At 36.9% G+C, this 18,744-nt stretch overlaps 1 protein-coding gene across 1 annotated transcript in view; it reads left to right on the top strand.

Moving 5' to 3' along the window:
* CNBD1 (cyclic nucleotide binding domain containing 1) overlaps window positions 1-18,744 on the top strand; it is a 165,808-nt gene that overhangs the window by 130,905 nt on the left and 16,159 nt on the right. Inside the window, exon 5 of the mRNA XM_068933843.1 lies at window positions 17,565-17,715. Within this exon, the coding sequence (XP_068789944.1) occupies window positions 17,565-17,715 (151 nt within the window). The remainder of the gene's footprint in view (window positions 1-17,564; window positions 17,716-18,744) is intronic.

Raw genomic sequence — 18,744 nt, 5'->3', positions numbered from 1 at the left:
ATTTCACCTTCTCAATGTATGTAATACAATGATTTTTAGAAAACAATTCAGTACCACCCGCTGATTATTTCTTTATGTGTTGTATTTATGTAATATCTACTATATTTGCTTTCAGAGTGATTAATTCAATATATATTGAAAACTAGATAATTTTCAAACAATAACACTTTCATTTTTTCCCATGAAAGGGGTGGTGATTGCACTGTGATTATTATTTTTTGTTCTCTTGTTATCTCTTCTTGCTACACCACTGTAAATGACCTGGAAACATCAGCGTCTTTATACTATTCCTTTAGAAATAAATTACTTCGTATGGCAGGCTATCATGGCTGCCAATGGCAAAAATAAGAAAAGTACAAGCTTGCCCTTTAGATCAACCTGATGCAGTCCAGCCTGAAAACTTGTATTTTTTTCCTATGGCATCTTTTCAATGACTGGCAATTGACTGATCGCTTTTTAAAAGAACACTTGAGAGTCTGAGAGTATCATACAACTAATTTTCACCTAAGCTGGTAGACTGAGGAAATGCTAAATTCAATAATGAGCATGGTAAAGATTATACGATTAATACTCTGTACAACACTGAAAATATATGGTTGCTTGTTCAAGAAAGAACTTTAATCTCCAAAAGGGATTCTATTTAAAGGGATTTATTTTCGATCTTTAAACAGTGACATAATAAAAACAGCAGGAAAGTTTGTGTAATATATACACATTAGACTAGTATATCAAAAACAGCTCATAAGCCACTTATAGTTTACTTGCCCTTGCAGTGTATCACAAAGAAATACATTAAGATAGCCTTTAATAGCCATCAATTTTTGTGATGAACTGAAAGGACTCTTTTTTATAAATGTACATTTTCTACATCCGCAGTTCACAGAGGTCAATGCAAGGTTTATTCATTACTGAAAGTGTTTTAAGTGTCTATCCTCATATGCGACTCCAGGTACACAATCCACCAGGCTTTCTCAGAAAGCACCCAGCAGCCTGGGCTCTGTATACGGTGTTGGCACCTCACAGAATGAATCTAAAGACTCAGAAAAGTTCATGGACCAAACAGGCATACATGTTTATGGAAAGCACATTTAGTTCATCACATGTAAATAAATAAATCATTTTAGTGCCTAAGATTATATTTATGGAAGAAAGCAGGTAAAAAGTCTTATCGTTGATGAAGATCTGCTGAAGATGGGTTCTACTTTTCTTGACATGAAAAAAATCTGAGATGCTGAGATTAAGCGGAACACTGTTAGGATCTGAGTCTTTCACAGACACCAAAAGTACATTTATGCACTTCACCTTCACCAATTCCTGGATGCAATTACTGTATTGACACAGTTCATCAACTGATTTTTGACTAATATAGTGCTTAATTAAGTCAAGACAAATTAAAAACTGTTCTCATATTTATTGAATCACTTGTGGATCATTGACTAAGCAGCTGCTCTTTGATTTCTGACTTAGAAAAACAGATTTAGGCCTTATCTTTCAATAGTTATACAGATTCTATTATACAAATTTATAGAGAAGAATCGTATGTAAAGACACAGCCATGGGGGAAGATGTCCCTCTGTGCATGTTCTCGGGAGGATAGTTTGTTGGCAGACCACCTCTCAAACATAGGGTAGTCCTGCCTTCAGTCCCTTCCTTTGCCTTAGAGCTGATAAACCAGCTTCTTCAGATCTGAACATACAGATCAGTATTTTCATGGGGCAAGGGTGCCTAGTACTTCTCTTCCAATTTTCCATCTTGGATGGCATACTTGAGTGCTCATTACAGTTCAGTAGGGAGTGAAGTGTAAGGATGGTTGTATCATTTATCTCAAAGAGTTTAATTTCCTGCTCTACAAAGCATTTATACCAAGCTGGTGTTCAGTTCACAAGCAATTTGGTAGCAATACACTTAATTATATAAAGTTAGCTTTTGATCCGAACAGGACAGATGGTACTGTTTTTAAAAATTTCTGGAGAGCTAGATATGCTGCATTTTCTACGCTATTAGGAGTTTTACTGAAATATCGGTATCAGATTTGACTATCCCGTATCTACAGCAGATCTCATTCACCTTGATTTTTGTGACAACTGTTTGGAAGTTTCTTGTTATTTGGGGCAGAATATTATGAGTTGAATAAACTGGAATTTTCTAATTGAACTTTGGCTAGATCCCCAATGCTTATATAATTAGCTTAATCCCAAACACAGTCATAGCCTTCCTGCTGATATATCATACTTGCATCTCTATTTGATACATTTACCCATATAAAGTCCATTTATATGGGTGACGCTTAGGCACCACATCTGAGCTAGCAGACAGTAACGGACTGCTGAGAGGCTGACAGGATGAATGGCTTCAACAGCTTTTTAAACTGCTTCTCAGCTGCTTCCTGGCTCTGTGAGCACTTATAATCCATTTCATAGCAAAATTAAGCATTAGCTCTAACCATCACTGAAGGTAGTTTGAGATAGCACGCTTGACTTTGTTTTGAAACACTCAGTTGCAGGAAAGAGGGAGCTTATGCCTCTCAGCTGCTAGCTGGCACTGGGTAATTGAGACGTGGTTTCTAATTGTGTGAGTGCCTCTGCTTCGCTCTGTGCTGGTATAAATCATCCCTTCCCAGCTGCAGCAGAAGCTGGCTTGGGGAGGAGCACCATGGTGCCGGTCCCTGCTAGGAGTCAGCAAGTGCCAGAGGTTGCTGCTCCTCAGAGGCGCCCTTGCATAGTGCTCATGGCCGTGATCCGTGGTGCCTCAGGGGTGTCCCTGCGTGGTGCTTCGGGCTGTGCTCCAAGCTGCTTCAGGGGTGTCACCACGTGGTGCTCATGGCCATGCTCCGCGGTGCCTCCGAGGCGTCCCCACGTGATGCTTGGGGCTGTGCTCTGTGTTGCCTCTGAGGTGTCCCCACGTGGTGCTCATGGCCGTGCTCCATAGTGTCGTAGGGGCCAATGAGTCCGATGCGTTCTGGAGTCCTGTGTTTAAATGCTGGATATAAACATTGCACCAAGGCTGAAGATGTGCAGTTTTGGACCTTAGATAAAACGCTTCAATAGCGTTAATTGTCCGAGCAGGTCCTACGGCATGTTTTCTCTGCTCTCAGTAAAGATTTCCCCTTTTTAGGATTCCCTGCGTATTACATGAGGAGCCTACAGACTCCTGAATATGAGATATCCTTCTGTAACTCAGCATCTGAGTTGTCAGTGGGTTTCCTGAGGCAGAGAAAATTCATACAAGAGGGTACCTATATATAGTATTACTAGTGAGGGCATCAGCAGAATCCTGAAATCTGGCAGCTTTTATAGAGAGCAAACTGGTAAATAGCCATGCGAGTTGGACCTGCACGAGCCTTGCAGAATAAGTCCTTTTTCATGAATAAGTCTGAAGTTAGAATAATGCAAAATGGTAGTAGGCATTCCCATCCCAGACTGAATTGCCGTGGGCATTGTGACTGCGCTCCTTGGAAAAATGTAAGAGGGAAAAATTATTTAGAGATGATGGATGTGCAGGATTAGGACAGAGATTATACATACATTTGCCTCTGTCTTCATGATTAGATTCGGCTGATATTCTCTGGTCAGAAAAGGAAGATGAAAATCATTGTTATAGTATTCTCCCCTTTTAAACATTGCAAGACATGTGCCATGATGTCAAAATACTAAAAAAAAAAATGCTTGTAGTCCAGGAGTTTGATAATATAACATTTATTCTGGAAATAAATAAAATTACAAACAGAGAATTATATATGCACATGAAGAATTATATATACACATGAAATTCTAGTAGTGATAGTATAATTAAGAGCAGATAATATAGTTTTGATAGCAGGTGATAGGAACATTGACTACCTCTTTTTTTTTGAGGATCTGTATGTCTTAAACATATTTCCTTTCTGTTGCTATTTCATTTGCAAAATCCTACTGATAGTATTCCTCTGACAGCAGACCATGGGAACACTGCCTACTCCTTTTTGTGAGTATTTTATGACATGTTCCCTTACTAGCATTTATATTGGTTTCCTTATAGCTCAGGAATGTGCGTCCTTGCTCAGTTAGAAAGTTAATTCTCTGCTGTACCTTGGAGAGAAATTTGATTGTCAGATTAGATGAGGTGCAAAGAACTCTTCACTTTACTCAAAATGTGCCTGCAGTAGAAGAAATAAGGCCAATGAGTTCTGGATTGGTGCTAATATTTCTGAAATATTAATAAATTTCTGGTAGAAAGTAAGACTTGTCCTTTTGTTCTCATATCAAGAAGCTTTTTCTTGTCAAGCTCCTCACTTTAAACAGTGAGAAAAGGAATTTAGTTTTAGCTGTGTTTGGTATATTCACCTTGCTCTGTCTCACTGAAAGCTCTGGCTCTTATTATTGGAGATGGCTGGAATTTGTTGCTAACATATTAGAAAAGAGGAAAAAAATTTAGTTTTGACCATCTTTTCTCATTTGAAATTTTAAAAATCAAATAAAAAATATTAATTTACAAGATGTGCCAGTTAAGTGAAATTTTGCAGGCTTCTTATTTCAAGGAGAGTTCTTAGATTCTTATAACAATGATACTGCTTTTAAATTCTAGCTAATTATAATACAAAATTTTAAAATAACCACAGCTAACGTTCACAGCTACAGAAATGAAACATTTGGAATGAATTCACCTGTCTTTTTCTCTTTCTAATTCTGTCTTTTATTTCAGTTCGTTTCATAACAGGAAAATATTTCTGACATCTCAAGATTTCTCAGTATGAGAATCTAATTTTCGTCTAACTCTTCTTAGAACATCTTATTTCAGTTTTTCAATTTGCAAATGCTGAAAGCTCCAATTTTAATTTTAGTTTTCCTTGAAAATTTCAAGTGCTTCATTTCAGACATACTGTCTAGTTTTCATTTAAGACCAAAGACAGCATTGATGAGAACAGATGCTGAGTATATTGAAAAAAAGGACACCTTTGAGGTAGTATTAAAAAATGAGGAGTTGAAGATCAGCAGGAGTGCTGAGCTTATTCTTTATGTTCTATGCTGAAATAGTAGACTAAACTGAAACTCTAAATGATACACGTGTCTGGAATACATTCTTGGGGAATCAACCTAGAAATATCTTTTTCAGCGTATAAAAAGACAAAATGCGATAGAAACGCAAGCTGATTTAACAAAACAGACCCATTGCATGATTCAGTTTCTCGTGAATTGAACTCAAATACATTCCACCAGGCTGCAGTGCCGTCCTAAGAAAACAGCAGCTGAACGAAAAGTCATAATCAAAAAAAATATGTATTTTGGTTCAGCACACTTAGCTGTTTGTTAGCTGCTCGCTGTATATATTTATTAGTGTCTCAGTTTATTTCAGTGGCCTATACAAAGAAATAATACACAGATCAGGTTTTCCCTTCCAGCCCGCCTCCCGGATGCCCAGCCCAGCGGCAGTCGGTCGGCCTCCCGCAGCAAAGCTTCCATTCATGCTGCTCCCTGCCGCCCGCCGCCTTGGGAACACAGAGCCACAGAGACCTGAGTGTTTGTCTGGCAGCTGTGCAGAAGGAGCTGCCGAAGTGGTACCTGAGAAACTCACTACCCTGGGGTATAAGGCAATTCACAGGAATCTGAAAAAATTCCCAGCATAACACAGCTTGTATAAATACTTTGATTGAAAACTTTCAAAACCAATTTCATTCTGAGGAAGAGACTGTTCTCTTTTGCCTCTGTATGTATTCTTTAATACTTCTCTTCTAGAGTTTCTGACAGAGCATATGATTATTTTCTGAAGAAGCTGGAAAATATTTGCAGATTACATGAAACCACTGATTGAAGCAGAAGGGCTTAGGGAGGCTTGAAACAATTACGTACTGGGATAAGAAAGGGACATATTTTTAATATTACCAGTGAATGTGTAAATAAATAGTGAGGCAATTTAAAGGAAATATTATTTTAAAACATCCCATAAGAGAAATAAAACACATTTTGGGGAGACAGAATATGTTTTTGATCTTTCTTAACTAACGGTCTAATATTCGAGGAAGAGTTATTTGTCCTGCAATGAATACCGAGCAATCCTTCAAAATGCTAGTACTAGAATCCAGGAGCTCTGGCGCTTCAGTACCAGCCTTTACCATGGCATCTAAAGGATCCTTTTTGTGTCAGTGCTAGCTGAATCAGGTCCTACGCCTGATACCCAGGAGAAACAGCCAGTAGCTATATGCTATTGATTAGCTGCTCTCAGATGTTATATGTATTTCATGCAATATACTAATGTTTTTCATCTGACAAAATTATACTTTGTGTTGCAGCTACTAGTATTGCAACTGATGCTGTTTTTTCCAGATAATATCTAGATTCTTGTATTTTGAGAACAAAATAGTGATCATAATAATAATAAAAACAAAAGCATGAATTAATTCTTTTAATAAACATTCAGCTTATTCAAGTGAAGGCCTGCTTCTGGCACAATGCACAGAATTCAGGGCCATAACAGAGGTAACTTTTTTATGATTGAAAACTTAATCTGTTGCAAAATTAAGCACATATTTGATTACCCCGAAGAACAAATACATTCAGTCATGTATTCTGAAAAAAATATATGGTAATTAAGAGCATCTCATGTAGTGCTTACCTGGTAAATTCCTGATTGTTCAACTGTGAAAGGCCATTATTGTTAATGAAAAGGTACAATGTAGTACAATGTAGTTATAGGCATCCTCATTTAATTCTTCAATACCCTGTTGCATTAGGATTTATGACATCTTTAAACTAACTGAAAGCATATATGTCTAATCATTGTTTGGAAAAAAAAAAAGATAAATAAAGATGAAGCTTAAAAATGTCCATGCCTTAAGACAGAGAAATAGGATTTAGTGTATTCTCACTAGTCTTGATGGGCAACTGAGAAGATCAGTAAGAAACATTTATTAATATCAGCTGCAGAAGCAGACAAAGCTTGCACTTTTATTCATTCGAAGCCCTGTATAGTTTTGACAAGACTTTCATCTACTCTGATCTGGCTGTTTGCTCCAATCTTCAACTTCGTTCAGAATTTCTTTTCCGTATTTACCCTTTTACCCTTTTTCATTGCTTTAACTTCTCCTCATTTCCTTTTCCCCTTTCAGTCTAGCTTCAGTTAGCTCTAAGTAACCTTCACCCTATTAAAAAAAGTGAATTAAAACATTGTTGCCAGCCATCAGATAATTTATTCTGTCTGCCTTTCTCTTCTGCCTTTTTGTGTTTGAATTGTTGTAGCTCACAGCCCCTTCAGACAGAAGCCCGTGTGTATCTCCAAGCAAAAGACCTAACATGTTGGGAATCCGATCTGTGTTGCCCCTTAGTTACAACCCAAAAAAGCATGATTAGCATTCATAACAACATTTAGTGTGAGCTTGAATTAAATACGCTGCAGTCCATGTTTGACATATGCTCATTTTAATGTATGTGGGGGTGAAACTGACCTTAAAGAGAAGACTATCATACAGATACTAGAAAGCTGAATATGATAATCATGGAAAATAGCTTATTTCAAAACTAACATTTATAATCTCATAAGTACAGTACAGAGCGAGCAAGCTTTTTTTTACTCTGTGCTAGATCTGCAGACATAAATGACATGTATTTGAAAGTACAGTTTCAGTACTGGCTAGATCACAAATTATGTTCACAAGGTCTTTTAATATAGGAGTTCATATTGTATCTGCCAGATATTGCTCTGAAAATGTATTTTGTGTTACAGAAAATGGGCAGATGACCAGGTTAGAAGCAAACTCAATCTATTAGAATCCACCATCCGTAATTCATTAAGGATGTGGACCAAACCCCACTGAAATGCATGGGAATTTCACCAGGGGCTTTCCATTAATGCAATGCTGTGACTTATGAGATGTTTCTGGATTATTCACATGCCACTGGAAAATTGATGGCATGCTGTCCTTTTATGAAGACAGCATTGTATACATTATGATATTGGCTGAAAAAACATGGTATTATTTGAGATGTAATAAAAACAACCAGTGGGGTCTGTTTTGCATTTCTTTATCATGAAACATGGAGGATAAAAGAACTTTCCACCTAATTAGGCATTTCAATGGTCACCATCCCTGTAATGGCTGAGCACAGCATTCATTTACAGATTTAAACTGTGTGTTATTAGAAAAGAAAAAAACAAAACAAAACAAAAAAAAAACCCCAACTGTGTTTAAGCAAATATGAGCCATTGTCTGGGAATGTCTGTAAGAAGAGCAGAATATAGACAGAGCTGGGCAGGAAATTTGGATTTCTTTATAACTTCCTTGGAGAGGCCTCCCCCGTGTTCTAAATTAATCGATGATATGCTGAGCGTGTTAATTTAATTTAATATTGTATCATTATTGGTGGAGGTAAAATAATGATACATTAAATTCAAGCTGAACTATATTGGAAATCCTATATTCATTATACATTTATTAAAACCGAGTGAGTTCATTATGCCACTTAAATAAATCCCAAAGAAAATCATGAAACAATTGTTAAACAGCTATTTTAAAGTGTCATTGGTTGAGTCATTCTCTGTAACTAGAGATTGCCCTTGATCTCTTTCCAAAAGCCTCCAGCCGTTTCCCCCTTCCAGAAGAGCAGAACAGTACCAGCACAACACTTCAGCATAAAGAAGCGAGTGTCCTCCCCTTTCAAAACAGAAGCACATTTTATATATTAAATAATGAGTTACATTTTGCTGTTGGAATCACCTTGCTATTTCCTCTCAAAATTCTTGGGCAAATACATATATATTGCTCATTGTACACAGGAGAGAAGTCTACAGCTGTAGATGGAAGAATGAAAGATTCGGGGACATACCAACTGCTGCTAACACACATACTGGAGTCAGTACCGGAGACATCTTCTGTTTCTAAAAATGCTTTCTGCCACTAAAGATCTGAGAGAATTATTGTGTGCGTGCATATCATTTCAAAGGAGATCTGCTGTCAGTTTTTTGGAAGGATGCTAATATCTATAAACGAGGAAGTTTTACTGTGGCTGCATTCGTGTAAACATCCCTACCATGAGAAAATTTTATTTTTTCCACAGCTTGTTCCTCAACTATATTAAGATCTTAAAATATTAATCAATGTCATCTTTTCCTTTTTAAAGAAAAGGAGACAGGCAAAATTGTGAAATAGAGTGTGGGAGATTTAAGAAAAACCCTTCCTGTCCACAGTTTTGCACTAGTCAGGCTGTCACTTCTTACATATAAGCTCCTGACATATCTGAAGTTTAATTGGCCAGTTCTTCACTTTGATATGAAGAAGAAATAGTTATTACAAAGAATTTTGTTTCAAAATATACTTTGCACATGCCAGTTGCTGTTTAAGAAGTTCTTTTTGGCTAAATTGAAGCCTGTTCTCTGGTATGCTGAAATGCATCCTTCTAAACATCATGTCTCTCTGACAGATTTCAGCTTTCTAGCCTCAGAAACTTCTCTGCTATGTCGGTTTGCAAAAAGCGGCAGTGAAATATATGATGAGGAAAGTCTCTTGTTCAACAACTTTAATTTGATTCAGTCTGAACCGTCTAGCTTCCCAATTTTCCTCTCCACAAAATTGTCCTTGATTAGATACCTGCTCTTGATATTTGGACAGGGGATGGAGGAAGACTACGCAAGGAAAATGCCAGGCTTACTTTTTTCAAGAATTATTTCCACTTACTGTATCTGAGTATAAAATATGCAATATCCGTGGTGCCTCCTTTTCCAAAATCAGGACACAGTCCTATAGCCACCTTTTCTTCTCATCCAGGCAAAAGGACAATACTGACTCCTCAGAAGCATCTCAGCTCTTTCACAAATTCTCATGAAAAGTTCTTAGTGCCTCACCAGTTATCTTCTTTTCTTCCCAGTGTACACAGCTTCTCAGAGGTCTCTGCATCCCCAAAATGGATGAGACCTTGCCCTGCATGAAAGACTGAGAGCAGATAGCGGGGTTCCTATGGCTGTACCTAAACCAGTGAATGTAGGCCCAGTTTGTGGATCTAGATGAGTGCTGTGATCCATTTTGGAGCTGATTTGATTGAGGCTAGCCTCCTGCTATTCTTTGCTTATGGGAAAAGAAGGCAGAGGCAGCGCTGCTGGAAGATGCTGTGTTGCTCCCTAGGCATGAATGTGAGATGGAGAAAGAGGGCAATGGGATCCTGGAGAGCTGCGTCAAGGGCAAGTTCTGGTGCAAGCCCTATTGTTTGACTATATTAGCCTGAAAGCCTGAAAGGTCTGCTGCAGTAAGCACAGGAACCTCTTCATATGTTGAAGTGTTATCACAACTCTCATTTTCTTCTTCAGGGCACATCTTAATTTAGGTTAGAATGATTACTTTTGTTTTATTTTGTTTTGTTTTATTTTTAAGCAATAGCTGGTGAGTCTAAAAGGATTTAATAAGATTAGTCAACGTACTCAATTGTTTGAATTTTAACACCTGACCTACGTTAGCCCAGAATGTTCTGAAACATGAGAAAAATGATGATTTACTTGGTTTTTTGTTACCAACTGATGTCCGGCTAGTAAATAATGTAAAAAATGCCCTGGCTACTTAAATACCAGTAATAATGTAGAATAAGTTTGTTGTATACTGTCTCTGCTAGGTGGACAGCAGTTGCCAACCAGAGTTTAATAAGTATGTAAAACAGATGAGGCTTTCATATGGTCAGATTGTCAACCTACTTGACCTGGTTAACTTTTGCCTTGTTTTAATAGTCCCTCTATCATTTCCCCATTTTGTAATGTGTTAGTTGTTATGGAAACATTTGTCATTGGCACAAGTCAAGCTTAGTCATAGCCACATGGACTAAAATGAAACTGGGATATGCAGCAGTTGAACATTTATGTAAAGGTTTGGGGAGCTAATAAAGATATTTTTGATATTTATGACTGTGTATGTGTGTCTATGCATATCTATATAAATATCCATGATTCATGAAACTGTGATATCAAGATTTTTATCCACACAGTTTTGAAAAGATTATACTTCTCTACAGTAAGGAAGTTAAGGTGTCCTAAAGGTGTTATACGAGGTGTCCTAAAAAAAACTCCAGCAAATACATTTATGCCACATGGCCCTATTGTATATTCTGTATCTTGCATATTCTGTCTTACTTTTTGAAGTGAATTCTTTTCAGAGGTGTGCCATGATTATCTTAAAATATATAGGGTACGTAAGAAATATACAGAACTATTGTTCCCATATTATCCAATTCTTGGTATTTGCTTAGTGCATTTATGAATAATGAATCCCTTGGTCACGTTTCTTCAAGCTGCTCATTCTTTCCACATCTTCAGAGCTACCTACTAGGCTGGGTGAAAAAAAAAACTCAAACAATCACTGCCATAGGAAGGTCTGTGATGCAGGAAAACAGAAGAGCCTTTGCATTGTTTTCGCATTCAAAATTCCTTTAAGAGTCGATAACAGTTCCTTGACTATAATTTGAATAAATACCAGGGCAGATGATGACATATATAGTTAATCATGAAGACATATAAATGGAAAAATTTTATTTTCTAACTGATCATGAATTAAATGCAAATATAATAAGGAAGAATCCTTAATAACAGGTTGAATTGATTCATATACAGTTATTCACACAGTTGCTGCTAACATTAAGAAAAATAATATGTTCTTCTCTTTCTTCTTTTGCAAGAGTTTTTTTTTTGGGTAACTAGTAACTGGTTTTTTTTAGAAAGCTTCACCTGAGATTAAAACTCTGCTCCATTCCAGATTGGGCAAAATCTAAGGTAGAGTATGAAGTTAAACTGGGAGTTTATGAGTATAGTGTCTTCATAAATGCTTAAATAAACTAGGAGCACGATGACTTACCAATAGTATTATCTGCTTAACACTTGCATGCACTTAAATCATGCTTCTAAATTGTAGCTCTGTCCAAGAAGTATTGTTACAGACTCTCTTTCTGAGTGGCTCATGTCTGATTTCTCAAATGCCATACCTGGGACAACTGATTGGACTTTCTTGATAGTAACAAATCTAGAAAGGAGTCAGAGTAATCTCACCTAACTTTAGCCAAGTAAAAGTACATTCTCAATACTAGCATAGTCATCTAGATCATCTTTATGGTCCTAAGGGAAGGTGGAAGGTTCCTCCCAAGAGCAATCAATGAAGCCTCTCCTAATTGCCTAGCTATGGATGGGTGAAGAGGAATCACCTTTTAGCAGTGCTCACTTCTGTCCATTGACTATAGGTGTGGCTTAGACAATGAACATAGACTAGGTACCCTAAGTATTAGAAGCTTTAGGTACCCTAAATATTAGAAGCTTACATTAAGTGGGACGAATCTTACTTTTCATGTTTAGAAATTCCTACTTTTTTGTTTGGCTGGAATATTTCCGCAGTGAGAATACAAAACAATCATTGTCTTCCTCTGAACTAATGAATTCTATGATTGATATATCAAATGTTGTTTTCTCTCTCTCTTTAGTGTTATTTTTTTTTTCATTCAAGAACTGTAAAATGTTAGCTTAATGTAGTTTCTTTAGGTCTTCATCATTTCAAACTTGTGCTTTAATTTTTGCATTGCATCATTTCACAAATGGGTCATTTATGCTTCATTCTTTTCCATGTTTTTTTCTGACAATTTATATTTTCCTGACTATCTCTATAAGTTTTATATCATTCTCAACTGCTTATATTCTCTTGATAGTTCCCCTGATGCTTAGAAGGAAAGTTTTCTCTACTGATTACATGATTCTCAGAATGATTCTTTTTTATTGGTATCAACACTTTTAGTTCAGCATGAATTGTTTTTCTCCATATTGGTTACCAGAATGTCTTTCGGATTCTCAGTGGAGATAATTGGCAGGGTTTACAGACTTGCTAAGGATTGCTTTGTTTCTTCTCCCATTAAAGACTACGATAAACTCTCCCTAACTTCAGAGGTACAGAATCAGGATGATGCTGAAGGCTTTTGAAAATTCCATGCTGTGGAACGCTTCAAGCAATTAATACCTTTTTTTCCCACTTTCTCCAGAATGTTTCAGGCAAGGTGCTGTTCAAAAATGTCTAATCCTCTGAGTATACTGTGAAACTACTGTGGACTTAAGACACCACTTTCTTCTTTATTCTTGTTGAGAGAGGGACAGAGAGAGGAGAGAGGGAGAGGCAGAGGGATGAAAAAAAGAGGGAGAGGGAGGGAGGGAGGGGAGGGAGGGAAAGAGAGCGTACCACTCCGGCTCTACAAAAGGAGCAAAAAAACTGGATTATCTATCTATTTGAACTGGCTTAACAGCTGTTTTACCTCGCTGAACAATAAAATTACACCGGCTATTAATTTCAGACTCCTATGTCTAATTTTGTTAGTTTTATTTCTTCCAGCTATGGGGAAATATGACTGTTTAGTGAAATTTAGGGGAGCAGCTGGTGTAGGTTAGCACAGCTTCACTGAAGTATTGCCTAGTTTCACAAGTTCAGTGTCTGAATTAGAAAGTCTGGAATGACATAATGTGTTCCGAGTATTTCTCTCTCCTGAACATCTGTTTGTATAGCTTCTCAACCAGCTTCATTAGTAGTACCATTGTAGCACAGGTAGCATTGTTTGAATTGTAAAATAAGGAAGTAAATAAATAAATAAAGAGTTGCAAGGATTTCCAGCAGAATTGTAAAAAGGTTCTTTTTCCAAGGATATAAAGGTGGGATGGACGAAAACAGAATGTCTAAGCTATTTCATCTCCAAAGGAAAAAATAAAGCAATGTTTATAAAAGGGGAGTTTCAAATGTCTTATAGGTGTTTGGACTAGGTCTTTTACTGTCACAAGTTTAAATTAAATTCAGATGAATTAAGCAAGTTCATGCCAATTTGAGGATCTGGCCGTTTGACTTAATGTTGCATGTCTGTGAAATTAGAGTGACGTTAATGCTTTCCTCATGCCGTTGTAGACATTAGCAGTTGAAGCTAAGTGTGAAGTTGAAGCTTAGTATGAAGCTAAGAAAGAAATTAGTAAACTCTAGAATTCAGGAATTTTGTATTCTTAAAATGATCTGACTTCAAGAGAAAAATACTCAATACTATTGGAAAATTGTACTAGTTCTTTGAGATTATCAGTTCCCTTTACTTAGCAATGGCTCAGACTGAAATAAATAATAATTTCACAGTAGTTGATTGATATTTTTACGGGTCGTTGCTGTAGTTCTACTGTGGTAGCAAATCTCTATATTATTGTTAGTAAAGTTAAGATCTCAACCTAAAATTAGTGAAACTTGAATGGATTCCCATAGATACCCTGGAGCTTCCCAGCAGTTGACAGTATAGCTGAATGGGGCTTAATAATGAATGAATGATTTGGCTTAAGTTTATTTATCAAATTTATTTTTGAAATGCATTATAAGTCTTCTTTTATAATTTTTGATTTAAGAGAACCTTTTACAACGTCCTTTTTGTGTGTGTTGCTTTTCTTCTTGCAGAACTAGTAAAAGTAGGTGAAATAAGTGCTTTCGTAGGATTTATTAGTTCTGGCTTCTGTAACATTTGCAGAGACGTCAAAGCATTTGTGGAGCTACCACTGGGGAAAAGGGTAAGTTCAATAACATTTTGAAAAAATCAGCCTTTCACTTGGGTTTTTTTACTATTCTGGTCAGGAATTTCCAGGTGAGTTTACTCAGGGATATATTCTCTATCTAAGAAGAAAAATATATATATCCTTGCTAAAATTCTGAGGTGACATAGATTGAAAGAGTAATTGACAATACAGGGGATAAATCAGGAATATGAATCAGTATGCATTGTGAGTTGAGGTAAGTTTATATATTTTATAAACCCCAAAAGAAAGATGATATGTCTACTGCAAAGGGCGTAGCTTTGTGTACGTGAAATGGAGAATGTATTCTGGAAAGTAACAACTGTGGAAAGGATCTGAGAATCATAGTTAACCAGTTAAATAAGTGCTCCTGGCATGATTTCGAGGTGTCCTAATCTAATCTTTGGATGAAGGAACAAAAGAATATATATAAAAATGGCTAAAATACTTTATTGTTATAAAAGGCATACATGAGCCCCACTGTGTCCAGTGTGGGAATCAGCAGTTTCAAAAGATTATCATCCGGCAACAGATTATAAGGATTCTGTCTCCCCTCTCCAAAGTCTTGTCACCCGGAAGTGACCTGTTTGCACAATCAGCATATGCACACAGCTTTGACCTGTATGCCTTACACTCAGAGCAAGGAATTCTGAACTAATGAGTTTATTCAAAAAATTTAAGTCACTTGATCAGCTAAATACCTGCACAGGGAAGACTTTTATGACTGTAGATAATTACTTGTTCTGTCAGAGAAAGCATTATTCAGAGCAGACTAGATTCGAAGACTGAAAGTCGAAACTGCAAAAATGGGGACAAAAAGCTTGATTTTTCAATGACAACAACAATTAAATTTTGGAGCAATTTATTCAGAGATCTGGTTAATTTCATCCTATTTAAGAACTTTATAACAAGACTGTATGTGTTTTTTAAAAGATGTGCTATGGGTCAAGTAGAAGTTGTAGGCTTGATATAGGAAGGTTCATTATCCTCTTATTCAGGTTTTGCTGGTTTCTGTCTCCAGTATTTGAAATTTTAAGCCTCATATTTATTACTGTTGCGCTATTTACAAGAGAAATATGGTCCATATGAAAAGCCAGAGTGCTGTTTTGGCACCCACAGCGCTTCTCATAAAACAAATAAGGCCAGAAAAGACAGCAGCGACAATGATAACAGAAGGAATTCCACCTACATAACAGAAAAAAGACGTTTCTCTAAAAGAGGTGCACAGTTATGTAGCTGGACACAGCGTGGAGGTAGGAGGGCAAGCCAGGCAGAGCAGCTGAATATTATTTACTTCACCGTGGCTAGGCCAGCTTAGAGGATCTCCCCACGGACATGCAAACTGCCATGGAGAGAGTGTAATTTAAGAGCTCATCTGAGCAGGAGGCAGTCTGTTACTGCTGGAGTCTTCCAACGTGTCAGCTCCTCTGGAAACACCCATCCACGAGCGATGGGGGTGGGCAGGAGGAGCAGGTTGCTTCTGAAGAGTGATGACATGTTTTTAGAGGCCATCATTGCAGCCAACCAAATGTCAACGTTTCTACGAAAAAGTAGCTCTGTTTTGGAGCAAAATAATAGTGATTTAAAAAAAAAATCAGAAATAAAATTCACTTTAAATTATTTTGAAGGAATGCAATTCTAATTGTTTTAAACATCTTACTGTCCTTGCAGTCTTTCCCTTTCTAGGAAGGACCCCAGGGCTTCCTATGTCTTTAGTGCTAGCCATGAGACATTGTTACAAAGCAAATGGTATAAGGTCTGGTCTACGGTATTTGGTCTTTGAGGCAACGTAAGGGTTCCTACATATTCTGGGTATACGTGTATCTGAGGGCATTTGGAAGTATAGGTCATACATGAGCTTTTTCCTGCTTTCCCTTCTTCCTACTAGGTCAATCAGTATGGATTACCCAGAGCCAGCTTTTAGGATGCACTAGTTGCTAAGCAAAGTTGACAGTTGATAAATTCGGTTTCAAGCCTATAAGGCCTGTAAGATACTTCTGCTCTGCAATTTAGATGTGGCCTTTAAGTTTTACAATGCTCTATGCACTGCCTCGGTCAGATCTGAGAACATTAATTGAAGAATAAGAAAGGCACTCTGCCCATAAAGTGACAGAATATTTCTCAGATGCCACCCTGTTTTCTGCACAGTTGCAGGTACCCTTTTCCTTATAAACGTTTCTTGCTTTTCTGTTCCCATCCTAACAATTTATGTTTGGGACAGAGCATGGAGGAAATTATCTGTGAATTGAGATGAGGATAAAGGCCTGCAATACTCCACTCTGTTAAAAAAAATAAGAACATTTTGAAAAGTCACACCGCATTATTATCTTATATGTACTGAGGAAGGAGATATGTTATTAATAAGCTGAATTCTGTCATCTGAGTTCATTATATTAGACACCACGTTCAATGTGGTGCATCCAAATACTGCTAGCCACTGTAAATAAAGTTAGATTTGTTTATTCTCCCTCAAAAAACTGTAGCAATATCCCACAGTTTTCAGAAGGCCAGATTACACAATCTTTTCTCACAGTTATTAGTTCTCTTACTTTAATAATTTTCATTGGACTTATCATCTAGAGAAGTAGTACTTAAAGTTAAATAAGAAAATGTATAAATCTGGATTAAAACCAGAACTATCAAGATGTAATGCAAGGCTGGTGCTCTTTTTTGAGCATATCAAATTAAATTTCCAGGAAAAATAATAAGAAAATAGATTACTTGTACTTATACTTGAAATTTGGAAGTAAATTAGTGTTTGAACTTTCTCAGGCACTAAAACAAAAGCTCATGACCCATTTTCTCATAGAATAGCAACATTTCAGTATGTGCAATCACCCAAAGTAAAATGACTTTAATTTCCAGAGTATATATAGCTTTTCTGTGCATGCATGTGTGTACGTGTATATATAATGTTGTTATTATTATGTTACTATATATTATGTCTCTATATGTATATAGAATGCATATAGAATATATAGAATTTTTGTTGTAGAATGTAGTAATTTTGCACTGCTATCATGCTATGCTAAACCACGAAATCTCTGTTTCTCAATCAGGTTAGAAGAATCAAAAAGGTTCCCGTGGGCCAGCTCCACAGGAATGAATCCTTTGGTGAAGTCAGCATTCTCCTTCAAGTTCCTTTCACATGCACAATCATCACTGCAACAGCTGTTAAAATGGGCACTATCGATGCTGATGATATGCTAAGTACGCAGTAAGAATTTTTTTCTTGGCATGCCCATTTTAATGGGAGAAGTTCAAAAGATGTGATTGCTTTTCAGTCCAGATAGCTGACTTTAATCAAAATGTTTAGCCTATTTCTTCCTCCTCCCAAGGTTTTGAAAAAGGACAAGTCTCCCTTTGTATGATATGTAATGTTTTTTCTGCCTTTGATATACACAACCCTGATTTTTTATTTTTCTGAGTGTTACACCACAATATTGTTTTCTGTAACTGGAATGGAGAAAAGAGGAAATTCAGATTTGTTTGAAGTCCTGGAATGAGAATGCAAAACAGCAGTAGATGAGAAATAGGCCAGATTCAAAAGATGTTTAGGACTTCATCTTGCAAGCTTTTCCAGTGTCAAATAGTTTTATGAGGACTTTCTCCACTTTACGTGATGTTCATTGGTCACAGTGCTGCTGGTCAGCCCAAGGCCAAAAGCCCAAGACCACATATCACCGAAACTTGCTTTGGACATTTTCGGATGAAGACTTACAGGGGGAAAGAGTTAAGGGTAGGGGGGACAATTTTCCCTCCTGCCACCCTTATCCGATTACTCACTGATACAGTACATGCACCATCTTGCGACGTAGATTAAGCTATGCAATCCCCTGAAATTCCCCTCTCCATTGAGGGTTTCATCTACCCCTCCTTTTAATAGAATATAAATTGTGCTTTGGTCTTGTAATGCCACTTGGCACAGAGTTAATTGCAATCACAGAAAATATATAAGATTACGCTTTTTTAATACTATATTTCTGTTCACTATAAATAACATCCTTAATTTACTGTACGGTCATGAAGTTATTCTTATCCTTTGGCATCGTAATCTCATCATCAGACACCGATGAAGTAGCTCTATGAAAAGCTAATAAATCACCTAATAAAATTATTGTTTTGTATAGAAAGATGTTAATTCATAGTAAGAGAGAATATTTGAATGCCACTGCCATCTTTACTATTGCATTAATAACTCTTCTTATCATATAGTTATTCTTCCACACTAATTAGGTT

The sequence above is a fragment of the Struthio camelus genome, chromosome 2 (assembly GCF_040807025.1).
Source record: "Struthio camelus isolate bStrCam1 chromosome 2, bStrCam1.hap1, whole genome shotgun sequence".
In the NCBI taxonomy this organism is placed as follows: Eukaryota; Metazoa; Chordata; class Aves; order Struthioniformes; family Struthionidae; genus Struthio; species Struthio camelus.
This window is presented reverse-complemented; position numbering and strand designations above follow the sequence as displayed.